Genomic DNA, 25,474 nt, shown 5'->3' with positions numbered 1-25,474 from the left:
TCTTCGAAGAAGGCTGTAATGACATCATCTATGATAAAAGTATCTTCTAAACCCATGGGCAAAATACATCTCTGCCAAGCATGGCACAGTTTTGTAATGTAAAATCCATCTCTCGGCCCCTCAGCAAGCAGTCTTATTGACTCATCACCATTATTCTTTTTACAATGTTTTAAAATAATGTTCAATTCTTTTTTTTTTGGTGAGGTTTTCGCTATAGGGGGCATGCGCTTACCAGACAGACAGACAGAGACAGAAAGAGAGAAAGTGAGAAATCACCCCCCAGGAGGGACAGTCACACCACAATCCCTTCTCCTCCATTTTCCTCTCAGGATCTTGGGCCTGCATGCACACGTGCCCGGCGTGAGTTTTAAGCCACCGGGTCTGGGACGTGAACCGCGGTGGACTATGTGGGAGTCCAGAGACATAGCCATTATGCTAACTGTTGATTCCCTTTTTTTTTTTGGAGAAAATAGTGTTCATTTCTTGATGATATGAGTTATTGTGTAGAAGAAGTTGTGTGAATTTTGTGATTTACCATGGGTTTTCATCTCCTTGTCCAGGAACCTCTGGCCTGTTGAATTAATCCTGTCCACTTATTGGCCAAGATTAGGTTCCTCTTTCTCTAGGCTTGTGCTGCCATAGTAGCTTTGTTCAGGTAAAGGCTGGTCCTCTAATAGCTCAGCATCTGAGAGAAAATATTGCTCAATTGTGTCTGGAGTGTTTCAGTTATATCCAGCTGGTCTCTGCTAGTCAGCTACCTAATACGGTATAATACAAATAATGTTGCAAAGCAATAGGGGCCACTTGAACAATGCCCACAACTTACTAAACAAGAACTATTCTATTTCATTTTCATAGTAATTCTAGGAGATAGGTATTATTTTCTCTCTTTTACAGACAAGAAAACTTAAGGTTAAAAAAAAACAACAACAACTTGAAGTGCACAAAGGGACATATATCCCTGGGTGCCAGTCTATGTGGGCACTACGAAGATGTGAGTCTTTCTCAATTTTATCATAGCAACAATAGCTTGCAGGGAGAAGGGGCAAAAATCAGTATATTGCACTTGGGCTCCATTTTCCCTTCATTAAGTTGTTAAGATTTAGCAACTTCATCACAGTTGTATGACTTTTTAGTTCAAAGCTGAGAACTGCCTAAGTCTATTTGATTCAAAAGCCCAGGCTCAGATGAACTATCTAGCTATTGGGAACATAGGAATAGCCACATGATATAAGTGCAAAGAATAGCTTGCCCTAGGTTGGGGAGAAAGAGAGGGATATATTGCCAGATAGGACCTAGAGTAGGCAGCAGGGGCCTGAGTTCTAATGAAGACTCTGACCCAAAGAACATAACTCATGATAGCCCATTTTAACCTCTTTGAGCTTTAGGTTTTTCTTATGGAGAAGGAATATTTTGACCAGATCCTCCACAGGGTGATTTTCAGCGCAACATCTACAACTGGGCCCATGGCGCCACCCTAAGAGAGGAGGATTGGGGAAGCAGGTGCATAGGACCATACCAGAACTGTCTTGAGATCTCAGCATGAGCCCCCTCATCCCTAGTGATTTTCCCATGGCTCTTCCCTCCACTAAAGCTAGTGCGCCTGGCCAACCCTAGGCAGAGGCATACTTGTGTATGGTCCCAGGCAGTCTCTATATATACACTAAAAACAATAATCTGAATTGATTTCTGCTAAAGTCACTCAGCACAATCTGTCTGCTCAGAGTGACACTAAAAGCTGTGCTCAAGTGATCAGTTAATGGCTCCATCTGCTATGCAATGATCTCAGCTCATAAGGGAGAGGCCCTCCAGTCTTTCCAGAGAAAAGTGGTAAATTCCTCAGAAGACAACTGAGTTGAACTCATTCCACGAGCTTGAAATGTTAGTACAACTGGCCTGTGTGTTCATCCGCATGCTGGCTATCTAGGAATCTCAAGAGAAGAAGTCAATTGAGTCATTTTAATTTTATTCACTCCTCCTCCACCATTCTTGAAATGGTAAGACCTAATAATAAATTATCTAAAAAGAACTCAAGAAACATAATCTAGTCAGACTTCAATGACAATTTTCTATAATTCTAAGCTAATGCATTTTTTCATTAATTCCTGGCACATACCCATTCCATATTTCCACTTTTTCTGGACAAGGGCAATAACTAACAGGTCTGATTTGTGGTCCAGGGTACATGAGCGATAGAGGAAGGGGAACAGACTTGCTGTCCTCTCAGTAGTCCCTATGGAGTAAATAATAGAGATCCATTCGAGACCTAAATTTGTTCCTATCACATCTCTATCACCACCGTAATATGGATGGACTGGCTGTCTCATTACTTTATAGTTTTAAGATGTAGTGGTAGAAAACTAGAAGACTTGTTCAATTTGGGTTAAAAAGATTCACTTTTATTTTTAAGAAACTTGGTGTCTAATGGAGTATGCAAAAAATGGAATTGGATCTAGGCTTGGTTATTTAGTTAGTGTAACAAAGTAAATCAATTACACTTTCTCTTAGTTTCTTAATTTGTGAAGAAACTGTAATACTATGTAGAACCTAACATAGAAATATAGGCAGGGTCTAATAAAGATTTTCTGCTACTCTCAGATACATCATTTCTAATTCAGACTTAACAAGTATTCATTCTGAGACTCTCAAAGTACCTCTGAGAGAAGGCAAGCATTAAATATTTGATACATAACAATTACTGATGAATCTGTGCAAGCACACATGTGTATTTGCGTGTGGTGTGATTCACTTTATTTTGGCTTGAATCTCAAGTTCAGAGTTCCTAGTTGCAAAATATAAAAAGCAGCCTTGAAAAATGGGATTGGATTGGGAACATAATAGTAAGTGCTCAATAAATATAATTGTGTAATGAGTGAATAAATTAACAGAAGGCATACTTATGGACTGTTTCTTGTACTTCTGTAGTGTTGGAGAAGAAATACACATACCCTCTTTTGATGATGTCCACTGAGCAAATGCAGCCACTAGAGCTCTCTGAAGATAGATTGGACAAGCTGGACCCTCTCTGCAGTCACTTGGGTAAATGCTCCAATGTGAATGTCAGTAGTGGAAGGCAGAAAGGGAGTGTCTCTGCCATTTAGTTTGCAGGCAAGTCAAAGAGAGGCCCCCTGAAACCTTACAGTCTGTGCCTTTTGATGACAGCCAACAACAGATGGGCAGGCAAATAGCCATGAGTCTTAGGGGTCTGCTATATAAATATTAGCTCAAGCACTGGAGAGAAGTTTGGGGAGAAAGAAAGAGAGAGAGAAGGCATTGTCCTTTTTCTTGGTCTGACAGAGTCCCAGACAGAGCATTTTTGAGGTAATAAATGGAATGTGGCAGTAGAGCTTATTTCCAGTATTTCCCGGCACACTTACACACCGCATGCAGTGCCAATAAAATATTTCAAATATCTCTCTTTGCCTATCAAGGCAGAATTTTAAATAGCCTTTTTCTGCTTTATTGTCAATCTGTTTCCTTTCCAGAACTGACTTTTTGCATAACCTTTGTAATGAAAATACCAGAAACATTTCTGCCTCTACCCATTTCTAAAAATGAGACACTCAGACTTTTGATGGATGGGTCTTTTGCATATTCATAGCCTTTGTTTATGCCTTGCCTGGTTATGACTCCCCCCTCCTTTCCCCTCTCCGCATTTGCCATCAAGATATTTTATGTTCAGGATTTCTTCAAAAATGGGAAAAAGTGCAATTGAAGTAAAAGTCAAAATTGAAGAAAATGTCTTGTGCTCTGTAATGCATGGACTAATATCCTAGAGTTGCATGGTGGCCCACATGTCACAGGGTCATATCTAGCCTGTACCTGCAGACACCCCACAGTTGAGCAGCACCCATTTTCAGCAACATTCATTCATTCAACAAATGACTATGGTATGTATAATATCATTGGGAGAACTAGCTGCATTCTGCAATAACAAATTTTAAACATTATTTTTTTCAGCCAGGCACTAAAGATATATAGTCTGAGAGACTAGGCTTAATCCTAATCCCATTACCTGCCAGCAAATCTTTTACCTGACTTTCAGAACCTCACTCAGTTTCATCATCTGCAAGTTGGAGATAATTACATACTCTCTTTATAGGCTTAGAGTGAGGACTAAATGAAAGAATATATCCAGGGATGATATTAATATTTAACAACTGAAAATCACTGGCATTAATAAAACCCAAAAACTTCTGGCCCATCCTATATGCTAGAATGATGTGAAATCATAATTGGTACTCAAGAAAGCGTTTCTTTCCTCTCTTTTATTGTGTAAGCAACCTTAATGTAGAATTACTATTATCAGTGCTTTACACATACTACAACTGCAATAAATGTTAAATTAAATTAAAATGTTGGATGAATTTATCAAACTTAATGAGTGAAAAGGAATACTTATTACTATGAAATGTGGCTAAAGAGAATGATGCTATTTGATTTGACAGGATTATGTTAGGTATCTTTTGATAATGTGGACCTAATGATAGAAAGATAGAAGGGATGAAAGAAAGAAAAAGAAAGAAGGAAAGAAGAAGATAAAAGATCCAATTAATTTCCAAATTTCCTCATACTCATTCATATTTGTAGATCTGGTTTCAGCCTGTAGCTAGAGATTTCAGAGAAGACAAATAGTTTCATTGTCTTGTGGCTTATTTGAATCCTGGCAGAATAGCTTCTCATGCTAAATATATTTGAGTACATTCACACAAGCACACATTCAACAATTATGTATTCATTGCTGCTAGGGAACTTAAATACAAGATACTTGCCATTAGAAGGGGCAGAGAAAACATGCAAAAATGATAACTAGACCATCTTTTAAAAGTTATTTGAGGGGGCTGGCAGGTGGTGTGGTGGTTAAGGGTGCTGGACTCCCACATGGCCAACTGCAGTTCAAGTCTTGGACCTGGCATCTTGCTTTCTCACTGTTCCTCTCTCTCTCACTCACTTTGTCCCTCTCTGGTCAGATTAAAATAAATAAATAAAGTTAAATAAAATAATTATTTAAAACAAACAAACAATAAAGTTACCTGAGCAAAAATACTGTGGATATTCAGAAAATGAAAAAGCACACTCATAACTGGAATTACTATGAAAAGACTTATGACAGTGGGAGACTTATCTTGGTCTGATGGAAGCTTAAAGGATGAACAGTGGCAGAGTAACATTTTTTGAGCATCTGTAATATAGCAAATATATCAGACACTTTGCACACATTAGCAAGTTTACTTCTTTCTTGCTCCTTCTTGCACTGTTTCTCTCTCTTACACACACACACACACACACACACACACACACACAGAGTTTATCTTATTCTCATTTTAAACACTGAGAGAATATTAAAGTTTCTATAAACTGAGGTTCATGTTCTTGGACTGGCAAATGACAGTTAAGATTTGAACTCAGATCCATCTGACTCTACTTAACCATTCAACATTAATTTATTAGAGGGAGAAACAAAAATAAAATTACCAAAAAAAGGATATAATAATTAATCTATAGGACGTCTCTGTCCAGAACTGGAGATAAATCATTATAGAAAAATGACTGAGGGCTCAAGCAAGGACAAGAAACTCAAAGAGAGGAACATGAACAAAGCACAGAGGAGAAAGATGAAGCAGAGAGAAGACTTTCATGAACAAGGAGTGATCAGATTGGATCCATTACCTATAATGACTTCTGATGAATGAGACAGAAATCAGGAACCACAAGCTCTGGATGAGGTAATACAGGCAACTGCAAATAATAAACATACAAGTAAGACTTATTAAGATGACAAGAGGACCTTGAGTTAGGGTAGGTAAACAGAAGAGCTGCAAAGCCAGAGGACAGTGTAAAGATGCTGAAGTCTAATGTCAACCAGCAGAAGGACTTGGCTGGCCCTAGAAACTAGGGCAAATGAAAAACTCACTGAGAATCCTAATGAACTTTCTGAGACCAAGGGAACTCAGGATTTTATATTGGCACATGGGGGATGCAAAGATAGCAAGCCTTAAACAAAGTGGAACATTTAATACAGAAAACTTATTATCCATTGGAAATTTAGCTGAAATTCACTTTTCCATTTGCCTGACCATATTTTTAAGTTCCTTTTTGCCTTATGATCCATCCCATTTGAATTCTTCTGAAGTCTTACAGAATTCCAGTTTTCTATTTCATTATATGTATTCATGCACTGTACTGTAGAAGGGATCAAAATAAATAAATACTTTTGTTTTTCATATCAAATGACCTCTACCCTCCCCCAATCCCTTCAACTGGTATAGTTGGAAACCAACCTGTTTGTGACTGGACCTTTACTCGTGTTGTCTTTCCTTTTTTTCTTTCCATCCTGTCAAAAATCAGATGATCTTTCAGACCAGTTCATTAAGGACTGTGACCTCAAAAAGAAGCCAAGAAAGGGGAAAAATCCACAGGCTACCTTGAACGTTGAGTTGGACCAGAAAAAGCCAAGGAGAAAAGATACACCAGCACTGCATATTCCACCTTTTATACCAGGTAATGGTGAAGTCCATTTGCACAGCAAAAGGGAATTGTTTACTACTAGAGCACATTGGTCTCACCGAGTTTTTCCTTTAACTTTGGATATTTAAATTCTAAAATATTAGAGGCTTAATACAATGCAATACTTACAATACATTATTTTCCATTCTCTGACAGTGAAAGTTGGGAGTGGAGCAGGCAATCTTCCTCCACGTAGTGATTCAGGGACTCAGGCTGCTGGAGGTTCTGACATAAACACATGGTGGGCAAAGTCACCATGAGCTTCTGAAGTCCCCAGGAGCATTGGTGACCAGCAGGCATGGTAGGCAGACAGAATCGAGGATTGGCAAGATGGTCTATGTTTCCAGGTGTCCACCAGTTACAGGTTTTCACCTGACTGCAAGGAAGTCTGGAAAATATGCCCCAGCTCCATGCCCAGGAGAAAGCAGAACAGTTTAGTGAACAGCTAACATGTCTCTGTGACACCCTGAGAGGTAATGTGTGATACTCTCTCATTTCTAAAAGTTTTGTTTGGTTTTGTTTCCTTTTCCCAATCCTTCCTGGTCATTTATGTAATGTTCTCTTTATTCAAAACACACTTTGAAGGATACAAAACACATGAAACACAGATCTTCCTAGGAAGCACACTTCAGATTTATAAGATATACCAGCAGCACATAAATAGCTGAAATATTGAGAAGCAACTTCATAATGAAATAAGTTCAGATTTAAGAACTTCAGGAACTCCTTCTGAGTAGTAAATTGTGGGAAATTATATAGAAGGGCTGTTTTTAGAGATTTATTACATAATGGAGGAAAATTTCACATGTAAAATTCAAGTGAGAAGGCAGATGGGTGGAGGTAAGAGTGGCAATTAGGCATCAGGGTAGATGTGTGTAGTATGTAGCTTGAAGAGCAGCATATGATCCCCTCTGACTAAAGGGAATGGACAATGGAGGCAGAGAAACATGAGTCAATTCCTGCCCATCACCCATGAACTGAAACAAACCCTTGGCACATGCCTTTGCCTCACTTTCCTCAGATATTTGACAGTAGTTGCAACATTAAATTCCTCAAGATTTTATGAAAGTAAATTGAAATCAGATATGTATGTAAAACCCTTCAAATAGAAGATGTTCCTAGTGAAGCCTCATAAAAACTATTCTTCCTATTAAGAAATGTCTTTTATTAAAATAAGTATGTGTACACAAACCTCATAGATTAGGATATATGTATTTGACTGTGTTTCTCTCTCTGTTCCCTTAACCATGCAGATGTGCTTTCAGAACATTTAATTAAAAGATACGATGTTCAAGAGAGGCATCCAAAGGGCAAAATAAGCCCTGCTCTTTATAACAGCGACCTGGAACAGAAAAAGCCAAGGAGAAAAGATACACCTGCCCTGCACATGTCCCCCTTTGCAGCAGGTAAAAGAGCTGGTGCAGGGCATTTGCAGGGGGTGATGGGAGCAGGTCAGGAGTCTTACCATCTGGAGGTGCCAGGGGCACAGCCTTTGTCCTGTCTCCACTCTGGGGAGGATCCACATTTACTGCTGCCTTCCAGGTTTTTCTCCACTGGCAGTTCCCCAGGGGCTGACCTGGGGATGAGGGAGGGTCAGAACATTACTCATGCTTCAGCAGAGCTGGTCAAATTCACTGAGCTAGTGAAACAGAAATGTCAGTGGGTCCTTGAAAAGAGTCAAAGTCTCCTTCCATTCTTCCCTCAGTTGTGTATTCTGTGCTGATGACTGATTCTCCCTGGATGCCTGGACTAATTGGGAAAATTCCTGAAATGGGGGTGGGCGAAGCAGAGAGATGTATAAATACCAATGTGTTTTAAATCAAACCGAAAAGATTTTTTATCAGACTTTGTGTACAACCCCAGGTTATAAGGGAATCAGCGTGTGAAATAATGTCCTTGTCCCTGGAAAGGTAATGTATAAGCTGGGGAATAAGACATTTATATTTCATGATTAGACTATGATACTGTTTGTGTGTGTGTGTGTGTGTGTGTGTGTGTATGTGTCCCTCCTTTATAAGAGAGAGAAAGGGAAGAAGAAAGAGGAAAAGGGACTGTCAGGGATAGGCATTTCTGTCAGGGTCTGGCCATGCCACAATCCTCCTGTCCCAGTCTTTCAATTAGTACACATACGTGTACAACCATGCCTGGCATGTCCAGCTTGTCCTGAGCTCCAAACCTGGGCCTCCCAAGAGTCTTCCAGCATCCTAAGTGGTGGCACACAAGTAGCTGGATGATGTGTGCTTTATTACATATTGGGTCATTAGAAAAGTCACAATGTATTTTTGGATTGAAAAACAGACAAATATGTCATGACTCTTCTGACTACCCAGTAGATAGTTATGTACTAATGTTTGATGAAAACTTACTAAACATCAGTTACTGAGCATGACATGCATTATGGATTTTTAAAAAATCGATTGAGTAACACAATAGAGTAGCTATTATATCTCTTTACACAGAAAGAAATGGAGAGGGATTTTATTTAATTTAGCCACATTAAAATCATTCATGAATGAAAGTGATGGGTGAATACCTCATTGGCTGACAGGCTGGCCTGATGATGGGATGAGTATAAATAAATGGACTAAGATCTAATACATTCTGTGGCAGAGCTGGGGCTCAAATCAAAGTCTGTCTCAACTTGAGCCAGTTTTTCATTGCACTAGCCTGTGGTTCAGACTTTTAGCATTATGAGAGTTGGAAGGAACACTTTTTTGGCATGAGATGCTATTTAGTTGTTATTATAAAATGATGTTTCCCTATTATTTTATTTAACAAAGAGAAAAGTCAAAAAAAATTTAGAAGACATCATGACAAATTCAGGGATAAGAGACCCCGCGGCCATATTAGGGGATCTGGGCCCAAGTTCCATGGGATTTGTATTCTCTGCACATTTTTCTTTTTCCTCCCCTCTTCCTCTCTTCTCATCTCCCCTTACTTACCTCTACCATCCCTTCAAATTCACCACTTATCTGAATACTAAGGTGATAGTGAATATATGACCTCATCTGGGTGTGTTCAGTACCAACTCTTTCTCTCTAGCTCTCTCTCATGCACACACACACACACACACACACACACACACACACATCTAGAGACAGCTTTCCTGAGCACTGACTACATTCAAGCTTCTAAGATAATATAAATGTGCTGAAAGTACAAGAAAATAACACACAAAAAAGTATACTATGAAAAAAAATGTGCATGGATTTCAATTTTCTTTGTGCCAAAACTCTTATTTTAATTCATTAATTTTTTCATGAAGTTTTTGAAGTATCATTGTGTAACTCAAGTGAACTTTAACCCTTTCTTTTTTTACCTGTGTCAAAGATTTGCTATCCTGAAATAAAATTTAAGAAGAAAAAAATAGAAGCACAGACAACATCACATGTTTTCTGATTTGCAAATAAGAAGCAGAGCCAAGCAAGGAAGAGTGGGGCATGAGGAGACAATTATCTGGAGAAATGGACTAGGGACCTGGTGGGAGGGTCTGAACCTGTTGCAGCCACTATTCTGGGTTACCTGCATTCCTCCCCATACTGATCTCCCAGCTGATCACACATTCCCCCCATGCTCCCCTCTGTCCAAGTCCCAGTTAATCTATAAGGTCTCAGTCAGCTCAAAGCCATCCCCTCAAGTGCAAAATGATATCTTTCTCTTGTAAACTAACTCTGTACTAGTCATGGGCATGCAAATACCCAAGACTTTTTTTTTGTTTTTAGAGGTTTTTCTATAGGGTGCATGTGCTCGCCAGAAAGAGAGAGACAGAAAGCGAGAATCGTCCTCCCAGAGGGAATGGCCATGCCTCAATCCCTTCTCCATTCTCCTCTCAGGATCTTGGGCACATACGCAAACACACCCAGCGTGAGTTTAAGTCATTGGGTCTGGGACTCGAACCACGGTCGACTACATGGCAGTCCAGCGACATAGTCATTACGCTAACTGCTGGTCCCAATACCCAAGACTTTGTCATTCCTTTTAATATAACCTTTTTGTTTTTAGTTTTTGCCAGAGGGCATGTACACTTGCTGGAGAGAGACAGAGAGAGAAAAAGTGAGAAAACACCCTCCATGGGGGATGATCACGCCACAATCTCTTCTTTCCAATCTCTCCCTCCTTTCAGGATTTTGGGCACACACTCACATACACACACACAGACACACACACAGACACCCTTAGTGTATATTTTTTCAGAGAGGTTTTTGCTATAGGGCGCGTGCACTCGCTAGACAGACAGAGGGAGATGGAAAGACAGAAAGCAAGAAATCATCCCCCAGGGGGGATGGCCACGCTGCAATCCCCTCTCCTCCGTTCTCTTCTTGGGATCTTGGGCATGCATGCACATGCACCCGGCGTGAGTTTTAAGCGACCGCGTCCAGGACGAGAACCGCAGTTGACTACATGGGAGTCCAGCGACACAGCCATTATGCTAACTGCTGGTCCCTCCCCTTAGTGTATTTTTTTTAAGCCGCTAGGTCTGGGATTCAAATCATGTAGTCAGCCATGTGGAATCCAGCCCACTACCCCATAGCCTGGCCCTAGTATTATCTTTGTAGTTCTTGTTGCCACTAAGCTGTTACTTAAATTGACATACCAACAACTTGATTGATGAATTCATAAGGACTGGACTGTTGTTGCCTTATATTTCTGATATTGACTTCGAATGTCTAGTCCAGAATTTTCTAAATAGCAGTGCTCAAAAAGTATCTGTTGACTTGGTATTCTGATTGGCAACCATAATTCTGCAGTACCCTATGGAAACATTATTTTCTGCCCATCTTGATTCTGTTTTTATCAAAACCATTTTAAAGAAAGACTTAATTGAGGGATAAAAATATTTATGGGCATTGAGTCATGCTGGTACATAGAATTGAACATGGGCTTTGGAGTCAAAAAGATCTGGGCTTGATATCTAGTTCTTCCCCATGCTAGCTTTATGGCTCTGGAAAATTAACAGAAACTATAAAAACCTCCTTCATTTCATCTGTCCTTAAAAGGGATATCAAAAAATCTGCCTCGGGAACCAGCAGTTAGCGTAATGGCTATGTCGCTGGACTCCCACGTAGTCGACCGCGGTTTGTGTCCCGGACCCGGTGGCTTAAAACTCACGCCGGGCGTGTGTGCGTGCGTGCCCAAGATCCCGAGAGGAGAATGGAGGAGAAGGGATTGCGGCGTGACCATCCCCCCTGGGGGGTGATTTCTCGCTTCCTGTCTCTATGTCTCTCTCTGTCTGTCTGGTGAGCGCACACGCCCTACAGTGAAAATCTCTCAAAAAAAAAAAAATCTGCCTCAAAGAGTTGTTAGCACAATTAAGTAAAGTACTTAGCAGAGTTCCTGGCATATTAAAGGTATATATAAAAAGTGTTAGTTTGCCTCCATTCTCTGTTCGATCTTACATTCTTTGCAATAACTCAAACTATTTCTGAAGATGTGAATTCTCCTAGTCATAGCATTTTACCTCTTCATATAAATCTGATGATTTAAGAGAATTTATAAAGTATTGACATCTGTTCACCTGGCAGTGGATGCTTCTGAACACCCAAATACCTACATTCTAAGAGAGCAGCTTCCCTATGGAATCAGGAAGGTTTATGAAACAACACAGAGTAAATAGAGTTTGGGGAGTATATATCCATAGACTCTATAAACACTAAGGAATTCCTCGAATCAGCAAATCTCTGTTATAAGTATGTGCAATTATAGATATTGTTGTATGATTCTAGTTGTATTAGTATATTAGCTGAAGTAGTTTGTTTTGGAGAGTCTTTTTAGTATCTAAAGATTTGGCAGTAATTGAAATGCTAGTTAAGCTGATAAGGATAGAGCCTTCGGCAGATGTTCAGAAAGACTCACATTGGTTCTAATAAGGGTGTTGAGAGGAACTCACAGACAAATACACTCTGGAGACATCTCCTCTCATTAGCCCTTGGCAAGTGAGAACTGGACAAGGATTCTCTTCCCATTCTAAATCTCTTGCTAACTACCTTCATTCCCCTAGGTTAATGAGCTTATTTGACAAGTTCTAACTGCCAGAATGGCCCCTTAATGGGGAGTCATCTCAGACTTCCTTGCCAACCCAGGCTTGTTCCCAGCTCAAGCCACATTTGCCAGAGCCCCCATCTTAGCGGCAGCATAGCAAGGAGCATTGGTTGTGATTGGTCAGATTTGGGCAGCTAAAGCCTGTTTAAAGAAGTCTTTAGCTGAGCTCTGCAGCAAAAGGGAAAAAAAAAAATAGTGAGGATGGGAACATTAAAGAGAAGCCTCCTGGAAAATTAGTTTATGAGCTGTGAATTTGGGGGCAGTTCAGGGAATCAAAGATCAAAATAATATACTTGTACAAAGGAAAAAGACACATATATCTTTTGAAAGTGATACTTCTTCTGTCTTGCTGAGAATACAACAGTCTCCCTGGTGTGGTTTATTAGGAGAGGTGGAACCTTAGCCCTGAGGGTACGTAGCTCCCTCAGACAAGAGGCACATACCTATAATGCAAGTGATCCGCTTTAGATAGTGCCTGGTTGCGACCATGCTCTAAAACATTTGACTGCAAGTGTGATTGACCCCTAAAGACTGGGCTGCCAAGGCTGCCAGCCTTTGGCCTTAAAACACTCAAAGGTCTTACAAACAGCCCAGTTCCTTAAACAGTCCTATATGGAGGGAGGAGGAAGGGAAGAAACTTCTTCAGACATTCACTAAATATCTCCTCTAGAGGAGTCTTTAAAAAGTTTATGAAAAATGGGTATTATGAGAAAAAATATGCATGGATTTTAAAACTTTTTTGCACCAAAATAATCTCTAATTTCATTTTTCCACAAACTTTTTGAAGTCCCTCAAATTCCAAGTCTAGTGCCAGATGATAAAAACGCCATGAGGAGATGGATAGACTGTATAATCATTCAATGGCAAATGTTTTAACAGAAGTCGTGTAAGCTATAGCTGGAGCATTAACGAATGTAGTCCTCCCTCTATTTTGGGCTATCAGAACCTATAGGAGATAGAAATTATTTTTTCTCGAACTTTAGAGATTAATCAACTGAAAGTCTAATATGTTAAGTGATCTGCTCAGTGTTGAATGATCAAACAAAGCTTTCTAGCTCTAGAGTCCATTTTTCTTCAAAGATATACATCTGCTTCCTTAAGGAGGCATAGGAGCAAGAGGGAGCCAAACCGAACAAGTGATTCTCAAACCTAGGCTACATTCAAATCATCAAAGCCGATAACAGGAAACATCAAGAACAAGAATGCAGTTATGCTGCTGATTTCTGATTCATTCCAAGCAATGATATTCATGAAATCAAAATGTTGATGAATTACCATATATTTATTTTTATTTTAAGACATTTAAATGAATGCTGAACTGTATTAATATAAAATGCTTGGGATGAGCAGATGGCACAATGGTTACATTGCTGGACTCCCATGTAATGGACTGCAGTTTGGAGAGGTTTTTTTTGTTATAGGGTGTGTGCGCTTGCCAGAAAGACAGAGAGACAGGAAGCAAGAAATCACCCCCCAGAGGGGATGTCCTTGCTGCAATCCCTTTTCCATTCTCCTCTCAGGATCTTGGGCACACACGCACACGTGTCCAACGTGCGTTTAAGCCTACATGGGAGTCCAGCAACATAGCCACTACGCCCACCAACTGCTAGTCCCTTGACTGCAGTTTGAGTCTCAGACCCAGTGGCTTAAAACTCACACTGTGTGTGTGTGTGTGTGTGTGTATGTGTGTGTGCATGTCCAAGATCCTGAGAGGAGAATGGAAGAGAAGGGATTGATTGCGGTGTGGCCATTCCCCTTGAGGGATGATTTCTCGCTTTTGATATCTCTCTCTCTCTCTATCTCTCCAGCAAGCGCATACACCCTGTAACAAAAATCTCTCTCTGAAAAAAAAAATGCTGTTTATTTTCCACTTAAAATGTCTTATTCTCCCATGGACAGCTCAGCCCACTTTGGAAAGGCTGTCCTGGATCGTTTAATAAGCTCCTCTTATCCCTAAAATCCCAGGACAGGATTTTTTTTTTTCTAACATATGACTAGATTTCAAGGATACTCAAAGTAACCAGAAAGTTATCTAGGATTTGGGAATTTAAAGCCTCTTGTCCATTTTGAATCAATCCAAATTTAGCTTAATATGAAGAAATATCAAGAAAGAAGGAAAAGATAGAAAGATTTGGGAATCAACATTGCTAACTCTTGGTTCTCTTATCATACACACCCTTTTTCCAAATCAAAATCCAAACCTCTATGCAACTAGTATAAGAGAAAATAACTCTTACTGTGTTTCCTAAGTGATTTATACAAAAGCCTTAGCTTCAGCCAAACTCTTGAAACTGTTTTTGTTTTCCAATAAATCTCAGTTAATAGAAAAAAAAATCCTATGGACAAACTACTGAATCACATAAATAGTCATTAAGACCTATGCATAGTTTTCATGAATTTGCCACTGTAGAATGGAGTCCAGCGTTGCAGGTCTCTCGTGCACGGCTTCCCTCCCTCGAGCTTAAATCTTTATGGAATGTTTCAAGGTATCTGGAAAGTCTCTAAATAAAAGAAGCAGGAGATGGAGTGGTATGAGGGAGTGGTGGGGAAACAAAACTGACTGGCTGGAGCAGGGTAGATATTATAGAAGACTGGCCTTAAATTGAAGCTTCCTCTGTCTTTTTATTAAAATGGCCCTGCTTTATACTCTGCTCTGGAGGATGAGCAGAACCCACCAAACTTCCTTGGCTTATCTTTTTTGAAATGATCAGCCTATAAGATTGTACTGAGACTTCTGAATTTTACAGGTCAGCAAACTTTGAAAAATAAAATATAGTGAAGCCCAACATCAGAACAGCAACTTTGCATTTTGACTAATAAGAATGCTTTAAATGCCTAACCTCACTAACGTTTCATAAAAAGGAAAGAATATAGTCAATCCTCAAAATAAGGAAAAGAATCATCTCAAATAAAGAACAGCTTTTTAAATAAGCCATATACCTGTATGAAACGCTTTCCACATTTCGCTTATTTTCTCACTTTGCTCTGAACCCCATGGACTTTATCATACTTTGTCATACTGGTATTGACATTTGCAAACAGCATATTCAGGCCCCAGATAAATATCTTATACAGATGTTAGTAATATGCTTTTAAGTTTAACTTCATGAGGTATAGCATGTTTTTTTCCAAAGGAAAATTAGCTAGCAAATTGTGAAAATATCAGAACAACTGACATTTATTTGCCCGTAGGTGTGGCTTTATGTTAAAGATTGTTATTTGAATTGTACTTAATTGTCCTGATAGCCATGATTGTTATTTGAATTGTACTTAATTGTCCTGTTAACAATTCATAACAAATATCAACATCCTCGTTTTACGTATGAGAAAATTTACATGTGAAGGTGATAACTGGTCTGACATAGATTGACAGCATGGCTCAACTAGAAGCCCAAAGTGTTGGACTCCAAAATCCATATACTTACTTTCTTTAAAAAAAAAAATTATTTGTTTATTTTAATTTAACCAGAGAGAGACACAGGAGAGAGGGAAAGTGAGAAAGCAAGCCACCAAGTCTGGGATTGAACTGTGGTCGGCCACGTGGGAGTGGAGTGGTGGGGAAACAAAACTGACTGGCTGGAGCAGGGTAGATATTATAGAAGACTGGCCTTAAATTGAAGCTTCCTCTGTCTTTTTATTAAAATGGCCCTGCTTTATACTCTGCTCTGGAGGATGAGCAGAACCCACCAAACTTCCTTGGCTTATCTTTTTTGAAATGATCAGCCTATAAGATTGTACTGAGACTTCTGAATTTTACAGGTCAGCAAACTTTGAAAAATAAAATATAGTGAAGCCCAACATCAGAACAGCAACTTTGCATTTTGACTAATAAGAATGCTTTAAATGCCTAACCTCACTAACGTTTCATAAAAAGGAAAGAATATAGTCAATCCTCAAAATAAGGAAAAGAATCATCTCAAATAAAGAACAGCTTTTTAAATAAGCCATATACCTGTATGAAACGCTTTCCACATTTCGCTTATTTTCTCACTTTGCTCTGAACCCCATGGACTTTATCATACTTTGTCATACTGGTATTGACATTTGCAAACAGCATATTCAGGCCCCAGATAAATATCTTATACAGATGTTAGTAATATGCTTTTAAGTTTAACTTCATGAGGTATAGCATGTTTTTTTCCAAAGGAAAATTAGCTAGCAAATTGTGAAAATATCAGAACAACTGACATTTATTTGCCCGTAGGTGTGGCTTTATGTTAAAGATTGTTATTTGAATTGTACTTAATTGTCCTGATAGCCATTTATAACAAATATCAACATCCTCGTTTTACGTATGAGAAAATTTACATGTGAAGGTGATAACTGGTCTGACATAGATTGACAGCATGGCTCAACTAGAAGCCCAAAGTGTTGGACTCCAAAATCCATATACTTACTTTCTTTAAAAAAAAAAATTATTTGTTTATTTTAATTTAACCAGAGAGAGACACAGGAGAGAGGGAAAGTGAGAAAGCAAGCCACCAAGTCTGGGATTGAACTGTGGTCGGCCACGTGGGAGTGTCCAGCACCTTAACCATCATGCCACCTGCTGGCCCCCTAATCCATACACTTTCTACCCTACTATGTGTAAGCCTAGGACCAGAGCTCAGATAGAGAAGAGGGTGGAAGTTGCCTCTGACTCCCCCTTAAAACCAGAGTGTTGTCCTCATTTAGTACCTCTGGGAAAACCAAATAAGGCCATTCAACTCCCTCTCTCTGTTGACACCTTTAGCAGTTATCTTTGCAGACACTCAAAGATTTCTGGGTTGCCACGCTCCTGTGTACTGTGTCTATGCTGCAAGATGCTCTAATATTTTAATTAGAGGCACTTAATTGCAAACCTGTGCTTTGTTTTTGCAGATGTGCGACTGTTCGAAGATGAGAGATCTAAAGTGATCATGGAAGATGATGAAAAGGATGGTGACAAGATAGTTATTTAAAGATATTCCCCCTGAGACCCCTTGTAAATAGGTTAGGTTGGTTCCCTGTGGTAACCTAGAGAAAAAAATAGACTTGTTTCTGTTCTCATTTTGCCATAGTCTGACTTGCAGATCCAGACACCTTTTCCCTAGGAGACACACTACACCAGATTGCCCGTCACCTCCTTGTCTTACTTTCCCTGAATCTGGCTTTTATTCCCACTTTTTGAATTTTTATTTTCCAATGTGGTGGAAAGAAAAGAGATCATCCCAAATAAGAAGGTAACAGGGAAAGTTCTGTTGTTCAGTTTCTGCATCATTTGAATCAATTCATGAAGCAAAGAAACAATAACATGGGAATCCTTTAAAACTTCTTGGTTTATGCCACTGGGCAGGACTTGAGTTAACATCACTCAAATACCAGTCTGAGGAAGGCCCTGTTGCCAGAGAGATGAGAATATTGGGTTCTAACTCGCAATTGCTTTGAAGAACATGCTCTTTTAATTCTCCTGTTGTATCTTAGAGTCTTATTGTCTCTGGTGACATTTCTTTAAGATCCACTCTAACAGTGAATTTATGAGCTGAGGAAGACAACTCAGTCTACCGTACCTCGGCTGAAAGTACCAGAGGCTGAGTGCAGGTCTATCTTACTCACACATTTCATTTTTTGAAACAATAGTTCTTAGCCACATTGACCTGACATTTATAAGTTGTGTCGCAAGTGAGTCATTACTAATGATAAGCAAAATACTCTCTTTGTGATAAATTTACTTTTTAAAAATTAAGGTCAAGTGAATATCATTCTAATATTTTTAACATTCTCACTTGTGGACTCCAATATGCTTTCTCGGATGGAAGGGGAAAGTGTAGTGTTAGCTATTGAATGGGGTTCTGTATATATCTCCTGCCCCAGTCTAATCTGTTGGTACCTGTGAGAAAGCTTTGCCCAGGGGACTTATCTGTTAAACAATAGAGAAATAGATAAGAACTATAAGAGAAAAAGCAGATATTCACACAGATCATATCTAAGACTGAAAGCGTTGAAAGCTCTAGTTCCAACAGCAGATTAATTTCCTCTGTCTTTCTTTCTCCCTCAAAAAGATGGAAAGGATGTAGGACTTTTCTGGAAATAAAGATAATTCTATCTACATCTCTAGGCCCTGATGCCTTTCTCCTAAAAATACTCTATTTATGTACAGTTACAAAGACTAGAGGTTGCAAAAGAGACTCATAAGTTTTGGGTTGATTTTGTATTTGTTTTTTGTTTGGACTACAGAGCTTTAAAAATGTTTGCATTAGCTATAAATATTTAACAGTCCACTTGCAACTAGATGGTGGCACAGCTGTAATGTAATGCCTTGTGAGGCTGACTCACATAGGAAGTTTCCAGAGTTGTACCCAGAAATTTCCCTGAACATGCCAGTCATATGTGTGCCCACGATCTGGAGGGCTGGTTGAAACTAGGGTGGTATGTTATGAAGGCTGGGGTAACACCCTTTCTCTCTCGTGGAAAAAATAAATAAGCTTTAAAAAATCAATTTTATGTATATAATAGGATAATATTACCACCAATAGGAATTTTTACCAAGGGATCCTCACTTAGAAAACACAAATGTGGGCCAGCATGTGGCATGGTGATTGAGGCACTGGGCTTCCCCAAGTCCTAGACCTGATGGCTTGCTTTCTAGCTTCCCCCCTCCCCCTTTCCCTCTCTCTCTCTTTCTGGTGAACTGAAAAATAATAATAATAATAAATAAAATGTAGCGAATAATTCTTAAAAAAAAAAAAAAAGAAAACACAAATGCACTCCCACCCTATCAGACTTGCTGTAGAAACACAGTGCCCACAAGATATGCTCAATAAACTCCTAGTCTGCTCAGAAAATCCTTCATAATTTCTCACTTTCTGAGGTGAGGTACGTTAAAAGAAAAACTAAAATTTAATTGAGTGGAATTTAACTGAGCAAAAGAAAACATAATTTGAATTGGAGACCCTGGGGATCCAGTAACCTTATGACTGGGCGATATTTAAGTTTCAGAGAGGGAAAGTGACATGTATGCAGGGATGGGAAAGTGACATACAAAATGGAAGTAGAGGAATGAGGGAAATGACTGGATTGATTACATCTTAAAGTTTTTCTAAGTTAACACTGTTGAAAAGGAGGAATGTCTGTGGTTGACTGAAGCTGAGCTGCTGTGATTGGCTGTAACTTAGCAAGTTTAGTAAGGAAGCAGTTTTTCAAGGGAGGTCCCAGTTACAGAAGCCAAAGCCGCTGTTCAAGTATGGAGGCTTTCACAGCCCAATATACTTTGACAGGAAGAAGACACATGGGCTGTTGTAGAAACAAAGGCCTTAGCTTCCAGCCCCTAACTTTGTGATACTGACCAGCTCCCTAAAACTCTCTGAATCTAGTTCTCTATTTTGCAAGTGAGGATAATAATCTTTATGTTTCTTTCTTCATAGTTTAAAAATTAAATGAAATAATATGTGGAAAAGAATTTTGTAAGCTAAAATGCCATGTCTAACCATAACATAGGATGATTTTAAGACACCTTGAGAGCATGGTCTCTGCCTCTTCTATTGCCACATCCTCATTGCTTGGTTATTCATAGGTAGCAATTTCATGGAGTTGACTCAGTATCTGAAGAGCACTTCAAGTAGAGGATCTCATTGTTTACACAGTATAACTAAAAGATCAGCCCTCTCTTCCTGAAAGATGGCTTTATAACTGAGTTCAAGCCTCAAAGAAACATACTGAGAATCCCAGCCCCAAAACAACCAACCTTGGACATCATTGGGTGATTGGGGTTGCAGCCAAGCCCCCCTCCCCCCCAACTTCCCTTGTTCCATGTGGCCCTTTCCTGAGCAAAGTAGAATTTTACTAATTAAGATTACATTTTGACTGACATAATCTCAGTCCATGGTGAGCAATTTTGCTCCAACCAGAGAATATATTAAGGAATTAAAAGCATTCATGGAAGCTCATTTAAAAAGAAGGCTCAGGAGCCAGCAGTTGGTATAATGGCTATGTTGCTGGACTCCCACATAGTTGACTGAGGTTTGAGTCCTGGACCCGGTGGCTTAAACTCACACCAGGTGTGTGTGTATGTTTTTTTTTTATGAGGAGAATGGAGTAGAAGGCATTGCAGCGTGGCCATGCCCCCAGGAGATGATTTCTCGCTTTCTGTTTGTTTATTTCTCTGTCTTTTGGTGAGCGTATGTGCCCTATAGCCAAAACCTCTGCAAAAACCTCTCCTCCCTACCAAAAAAAAATAAAATAAAATAGGCTCAGGGGTTGGAAGCTGGCAAGTGGTGTGCTGGTAAAAAGCCCTGGATTCCCACATGGCCAGCTGTGGTTTGAGTCCCAGACTTGGTGGCTTGCTTTCTCACCTTCCCTCTCTTTCTCTAGTCAAATTAAAAACTAATAATAACAAATGGAATTAAACAAATAAATAATTTTAAAAAAGAAGGCTCAAATTAAAGGCACTTCATCATAACTGGCAAAGCAACTGGCCATTTGTTCACTCTAAAGATCTGTTCCCCAACCCAGGCTACCCGAGATGAAGAGACACTGATGGGAGAGATTTTGTTCCCTTTCAAAAACCTCAGACAGGGCTGTTCTTAAATCCAGACACCCTTTGAAAGCTGTTGGCTGAGATCACACAGCCAACCTCTCATGCCTAATTATCACTTGGAGAGGCAGATGCTGGTGCTGAGGGACTAGGTTAGGACCATAAAGGACTCAAGCAGTATTTCCTTTTGAATGTAATTGAGAGAATTTGCCCTCCTCAGGCTGTGTTGCACAGGTTGTTTCCTTAACACAAGGATAAACTGAAATAACAGGTGGTTATGAAAACAAGTTAGTAAAGCAATTATTTTGCTAGTGCAGAATAAGAGGCTAATTGCATGATGGATTTTGAAGAATCTCTGTCATCCTATATAAATGAGGCTTCCTTGATTCACACACTTAATTTCTAAGTGTGAAAGTGTTACTCAGAAAACTCCCAAGGTAGGGAGTAAAGGCACAAGAACTGGAGGAATTGAGAATATCCTCCAGTCTGGATATGGGAATTGCCATGGAACTGGCTTTCATGTTTGACCTCAGAACCCTATGATTACCATAACTCTTTACACAAAAAGTGTAGTGCAGGTAAGTGTCCTTATGGGGAAAAAAACATGCTATGTGAAACCAGCTCTGCCCTAAAAGACCCGCAATAGCAGCTTACCTTTCACAAGAAGAAAGGGATGGGTATCTTCTAACCAAAGACAGCAACTTCTTCAGTTAGATGAACTTTCTTAATGAAAAACTTCAGGAAAGGAAAAACAGATGATGGAAAACAGTTTTGCTCATCCTAACCAATGTGATTCTTCTTTGTTTATTTGCCAGAGGGCATATGCTCTTGCTGGAGAGACAAAGAGAGAAAATGAGAAAGCTGCTCCCCCGTCTCACCCCCCACCCCTGCCACATCCCAATACACATGGAAATCCGTTCTCTTTCATTTCTCCCTCTAAGGATTTTGAGCATCTGCACACGTGCCCACAACTACCATGTTTCTCTTTTTCTTCTTTTTTTAAGGTTTTGCCTTAGGGCATGTGTTTTTTTCTTGGGATTTTTGGGCACATACCCAAACGCCCCTGGTATGATCCTCAAGCTGCCAGGTCCAAGACTCAAACCATGGTCAGCCACTAATACTTTAACCACCATGCCACCTGTGTTTTTAAAGTCACTGGGTCTGGGAGTCAAACTTCATGGACAGCTATGTGGGATCCAGTCACTTTAACCACTATGCCATTGGCTAGCTCTGTCTCTTTTATGTGATGTCAAATACGAACTTGAAGGATTGAACAAAAACAGTAAACTACAGATCTTCATGTCCTTATAATTATGTTTTAGAACTCCCGAAAAACAATACATACTTTGACCCAGCCTCAGTAGCCCACAACTGGACACTGCTACTTGGCAGGCTGAGGTCACATGTGAGGCGCAGGTTTGATTCCTGATCCAATCTAAAAGCCAGGAGTGGTGATGTATATCTGTCTTCCCAGCAACTATGAAGGCTGAGGCAAGGGGATCACAACACAAGACCCCATTTAAAATACCACATACACACACACACACACACACACACACATGCACAGGGAGAAGGGAAGATGGGAGGGATTAGCATTATCAGGTCACAGAGCTTCCTGGAAGCAGGAAGAGCTATTGATTAGAATCTGAAGAATGAAGTCCCAAGTCAGAATCCAGGAAATTAACTAATCAGGCTATAGAACAATGTGAAAAAAACAGACAGACAAAAAAGAGATTAAAATATCAATAACAAAAAGAGCAAATTTTAAGCAGGTTCTTGATGCATTAGCTACGTCAATGTACCTGAACTAATACTTTTATTCACAGTAGTGACTATGCCTATACAGAGACATGCCCTAAAGGGTCTGGGATTTTTCAGGAGCCTGTTTCCACTGCTTATAATCCCCTTAAAGCAGAGGGAGAGCAGGTGGTCTCTGCCCTGGTCAGTGGTCCAGTGACCTAAAATGGATGCCAGAGTGTCTGAAACTAGCTGGTTTATAGTGAATAGAGCAAATGGATGAACAAAGAGAAGAAAAGTCACAACCAAATTGCTTTCCAAAATGTTGATTTAATGCAAGTATATAAGGGAAATAGTAAGGAGCATGGCCTTCTTAACCGTGTGACTCACTCACCCCCACCCACATGCTCTGGTTCCAGGACTTGACTCATGGAGAACAATACCAACCTTGGACTCAAGAGAGCACTCTCATCCCAGACACCAAATAAACTGCACAGTTATAGATGTGGTGGGGCCAAAGGAACATTTCCCTATCCAATGGTTTGAAATACTGATCCACAGCCTGTATCTTCCCCTAGAACTTCTAGCAATAGGCAAAGAGGTGGCATGAGACTGGAGCTGGGAGAAAGGTTTGGTCAACGGAGAAAGAAGAATGGATTCACTAGGAGCTCAATGGAGAAGACTTGAGAACCTCAGCACATATCATTAACACTCAGGCTCTCCTCTGCCACAAATAGGTCTTTAGATGTGAACTAAAATTATGGTGCATAACATGTCCTGGTTCTCGGAGCTGGCAGGTGGTTTGGTGGTTAGGGCAGCTGATCTCCCACATGGCTGACCGCGGTTCCAGTCCTGAACCTGGCTGCTTACTTTCTCACTTTCTTTCTCTCTCTTTTTGCCTCTCTCTGGTCAATGTCAAAAAAATATATATTAAATAATGACAGTGAATGAAATCAAATTAAGTAATTCCTAAAAAACAAACAAACAAAAAAACAAAAAACAGTCCTGGCTCTCTCATGACATAAGAACTCAATTTTGTGGCTTCTAGCCCAGAGAAAAACCAGGAAGCTCCTCATCACTCCCTTACTGGAGTATAGTGGTAATGATTCAACAATACCTGAAGAGAAAGGAGGTCAGAGTCTTTAGGCTGTTGATGGTTTGATTCTGGGAGTGTGAGTATCAAAATCTAATTGCTGGGCATGGATAGACCTGCCTTATTTGTTGCTATCACAGACAGGCACTGTGACATGAAGAGGAGGACCCCTTGCCCCATGTAGCAATCACTTTTCAGTATGAGGGAAGCAGAGGATGGGAGCCCAGGGCACAGTCCAGCTGCTAGTAGCCACCCAGGGTAGCTCCCACATGCTTATCATACGTCCTGGTGTCACCTTAGGAGAAAAGCACCTGAAATACCACCGTTATAAGTAGGTCAAAGTTGTGAACCCTCCAGAAATTCTGGAACCAGGTTCTTAATACCAAGCAGACCTTCGCTCTGTGGATGGAAACACCAAGCAGCAGCAGTAGGCAGGCAAAGGTGGACTAGGGATTGATTGAGAGTTTGAATGAAGTGTGTGGAGATGGGGTGGGGAGGATATGGGACTGGAGAGAAATTGGGCCCAGTGATAGATCTAGGTTCTAGACTCTTGAATATCAGAGTTCCTTTCTTCTGAGATTTAACTTTCCAGAAACATTTAGATGAATATGTTTCCTGAGCGCAGCCTGGATTTTCCTCATCCCTGAACACTCCAATGGCTTTCAGCCTTTCCTAGCACTTAAAAGAGCCCGTGCAAGAGAAGGTCCCTGAGGCATAAGCTTTCAGGTAAAACTCCCTGTAAGTAGAACTGAGAGACAAATGACTGCCTTTCCTTTCAGGGGAGAGGGGCTGATACGGGCCTGGGCAAGTTTCTTTCACTTTGTTTTTGAAGTGATTCTCAAATATCATATGTCCTCCACATGTTTGCATTGACCTGATTGAAGTGTGTGGAGAATGTATGATATTTTTAAATTTGCTATAGGGCACATGTGCTCACCGGAGAGAGAGAGATAAAATGAAAGAGAGAGAAAGTGAGAAAGCATCCTCAAGGCGATGGCCACAACACACACTAGATGTGTTTTTCAAGCCACTTGGCTGGCCTTCATTGACCAGAATTTTTTTTTTTTTTTGGGAGGTTTTTGCTCGCCAGAAAGTCAGAGAGAGACAGAGAGACAGAAAGCGAGAAATCACCTCCCAGGGGGGATGGCCATGCTGCCATCCCTTCTCCTCCATTCTCCTCTCGGAATCTTGGGCACGCACACACACAGGCCCGGTGTGAGTTCAACCCACCAGGTCCGGGACTCGAACTGCAGTCGACTACATGGGAATTCAGCAACATAGCCATTACTCTAACTGCTTGTTCCCATTGACCAGAATTTTTAGCAGCATAATTGAAGAGACTAAAACAAGGACATTGGGTCAGTTCTATGGCCTGATAGTTTAAGGCAGCTGGATCTCACATGGCCGACTGCACCATTCAAGTCCTAGACCCTGTGGCTTGAGAACACACCAAGTATTTCTGTATGCATACTCAAAATCCTGAAAGGAGGGAGAAATGAAGGAGAAGGGATTGTGGCATAACAATACCCTTTGAGAGGTGTTTTCTCCTCTCCCTCTGTCTCTCTGTCACTCTCTCTCTCTTTGGCAAGTACACATACTCTCTAGGA

The 25,474-nt window shown here is 40.2% G+C and overlaps 1 protein-coding gene across 1 annotated transcript; it reads left to right on the top strand.

The window, feature by feature from the left end:
* Window positions 1-2,957: 2,957 nt before the first annotated feature.
* Window positions 2,958-17,519, top strand: PPP1R17 (protein phosphatase 1 regulatory subunit 17). Its single transcript, XM_006171497.1, has 4 exons — window positions 2,958-3,039; window positions 6,349-6,501; window positions 7,761-7,913; window positions 17,407-17,519. Exons 1-4 carry the CDS (start codon window positions 2,958-2,960, stop codon window positions 17,484-17,486), a joined length of 468 nt encoding a protein of 155 aa, XP_006171559.1. The 3' UTR covers window positions 17,487-17,519.
* The last annotated feature ends 7,955 nt before the right edge of the window (window positions 17,520-25,474 follow it).

The sequence above is a fragment of the Tupaia chinensis genome, unplaced genomic scaffold (assembly GCF_000334495.1).
Source record: "Tupaia chinensis unplaced genomic scaffold, TupChi_1.0 Scaffold149666_1, whole genome shotgun sequence".
Classification (NCBI taxonomy): domain Eukaryota; kingdom Metazoa; phylum Chordata; class Mammalia; order Scandentia; family Tupaiidae; genus Tupaia; species Tupaia belangeri.
This window is presented reverse-complemented; position numbering and strand designations above follow the sequence as displayed.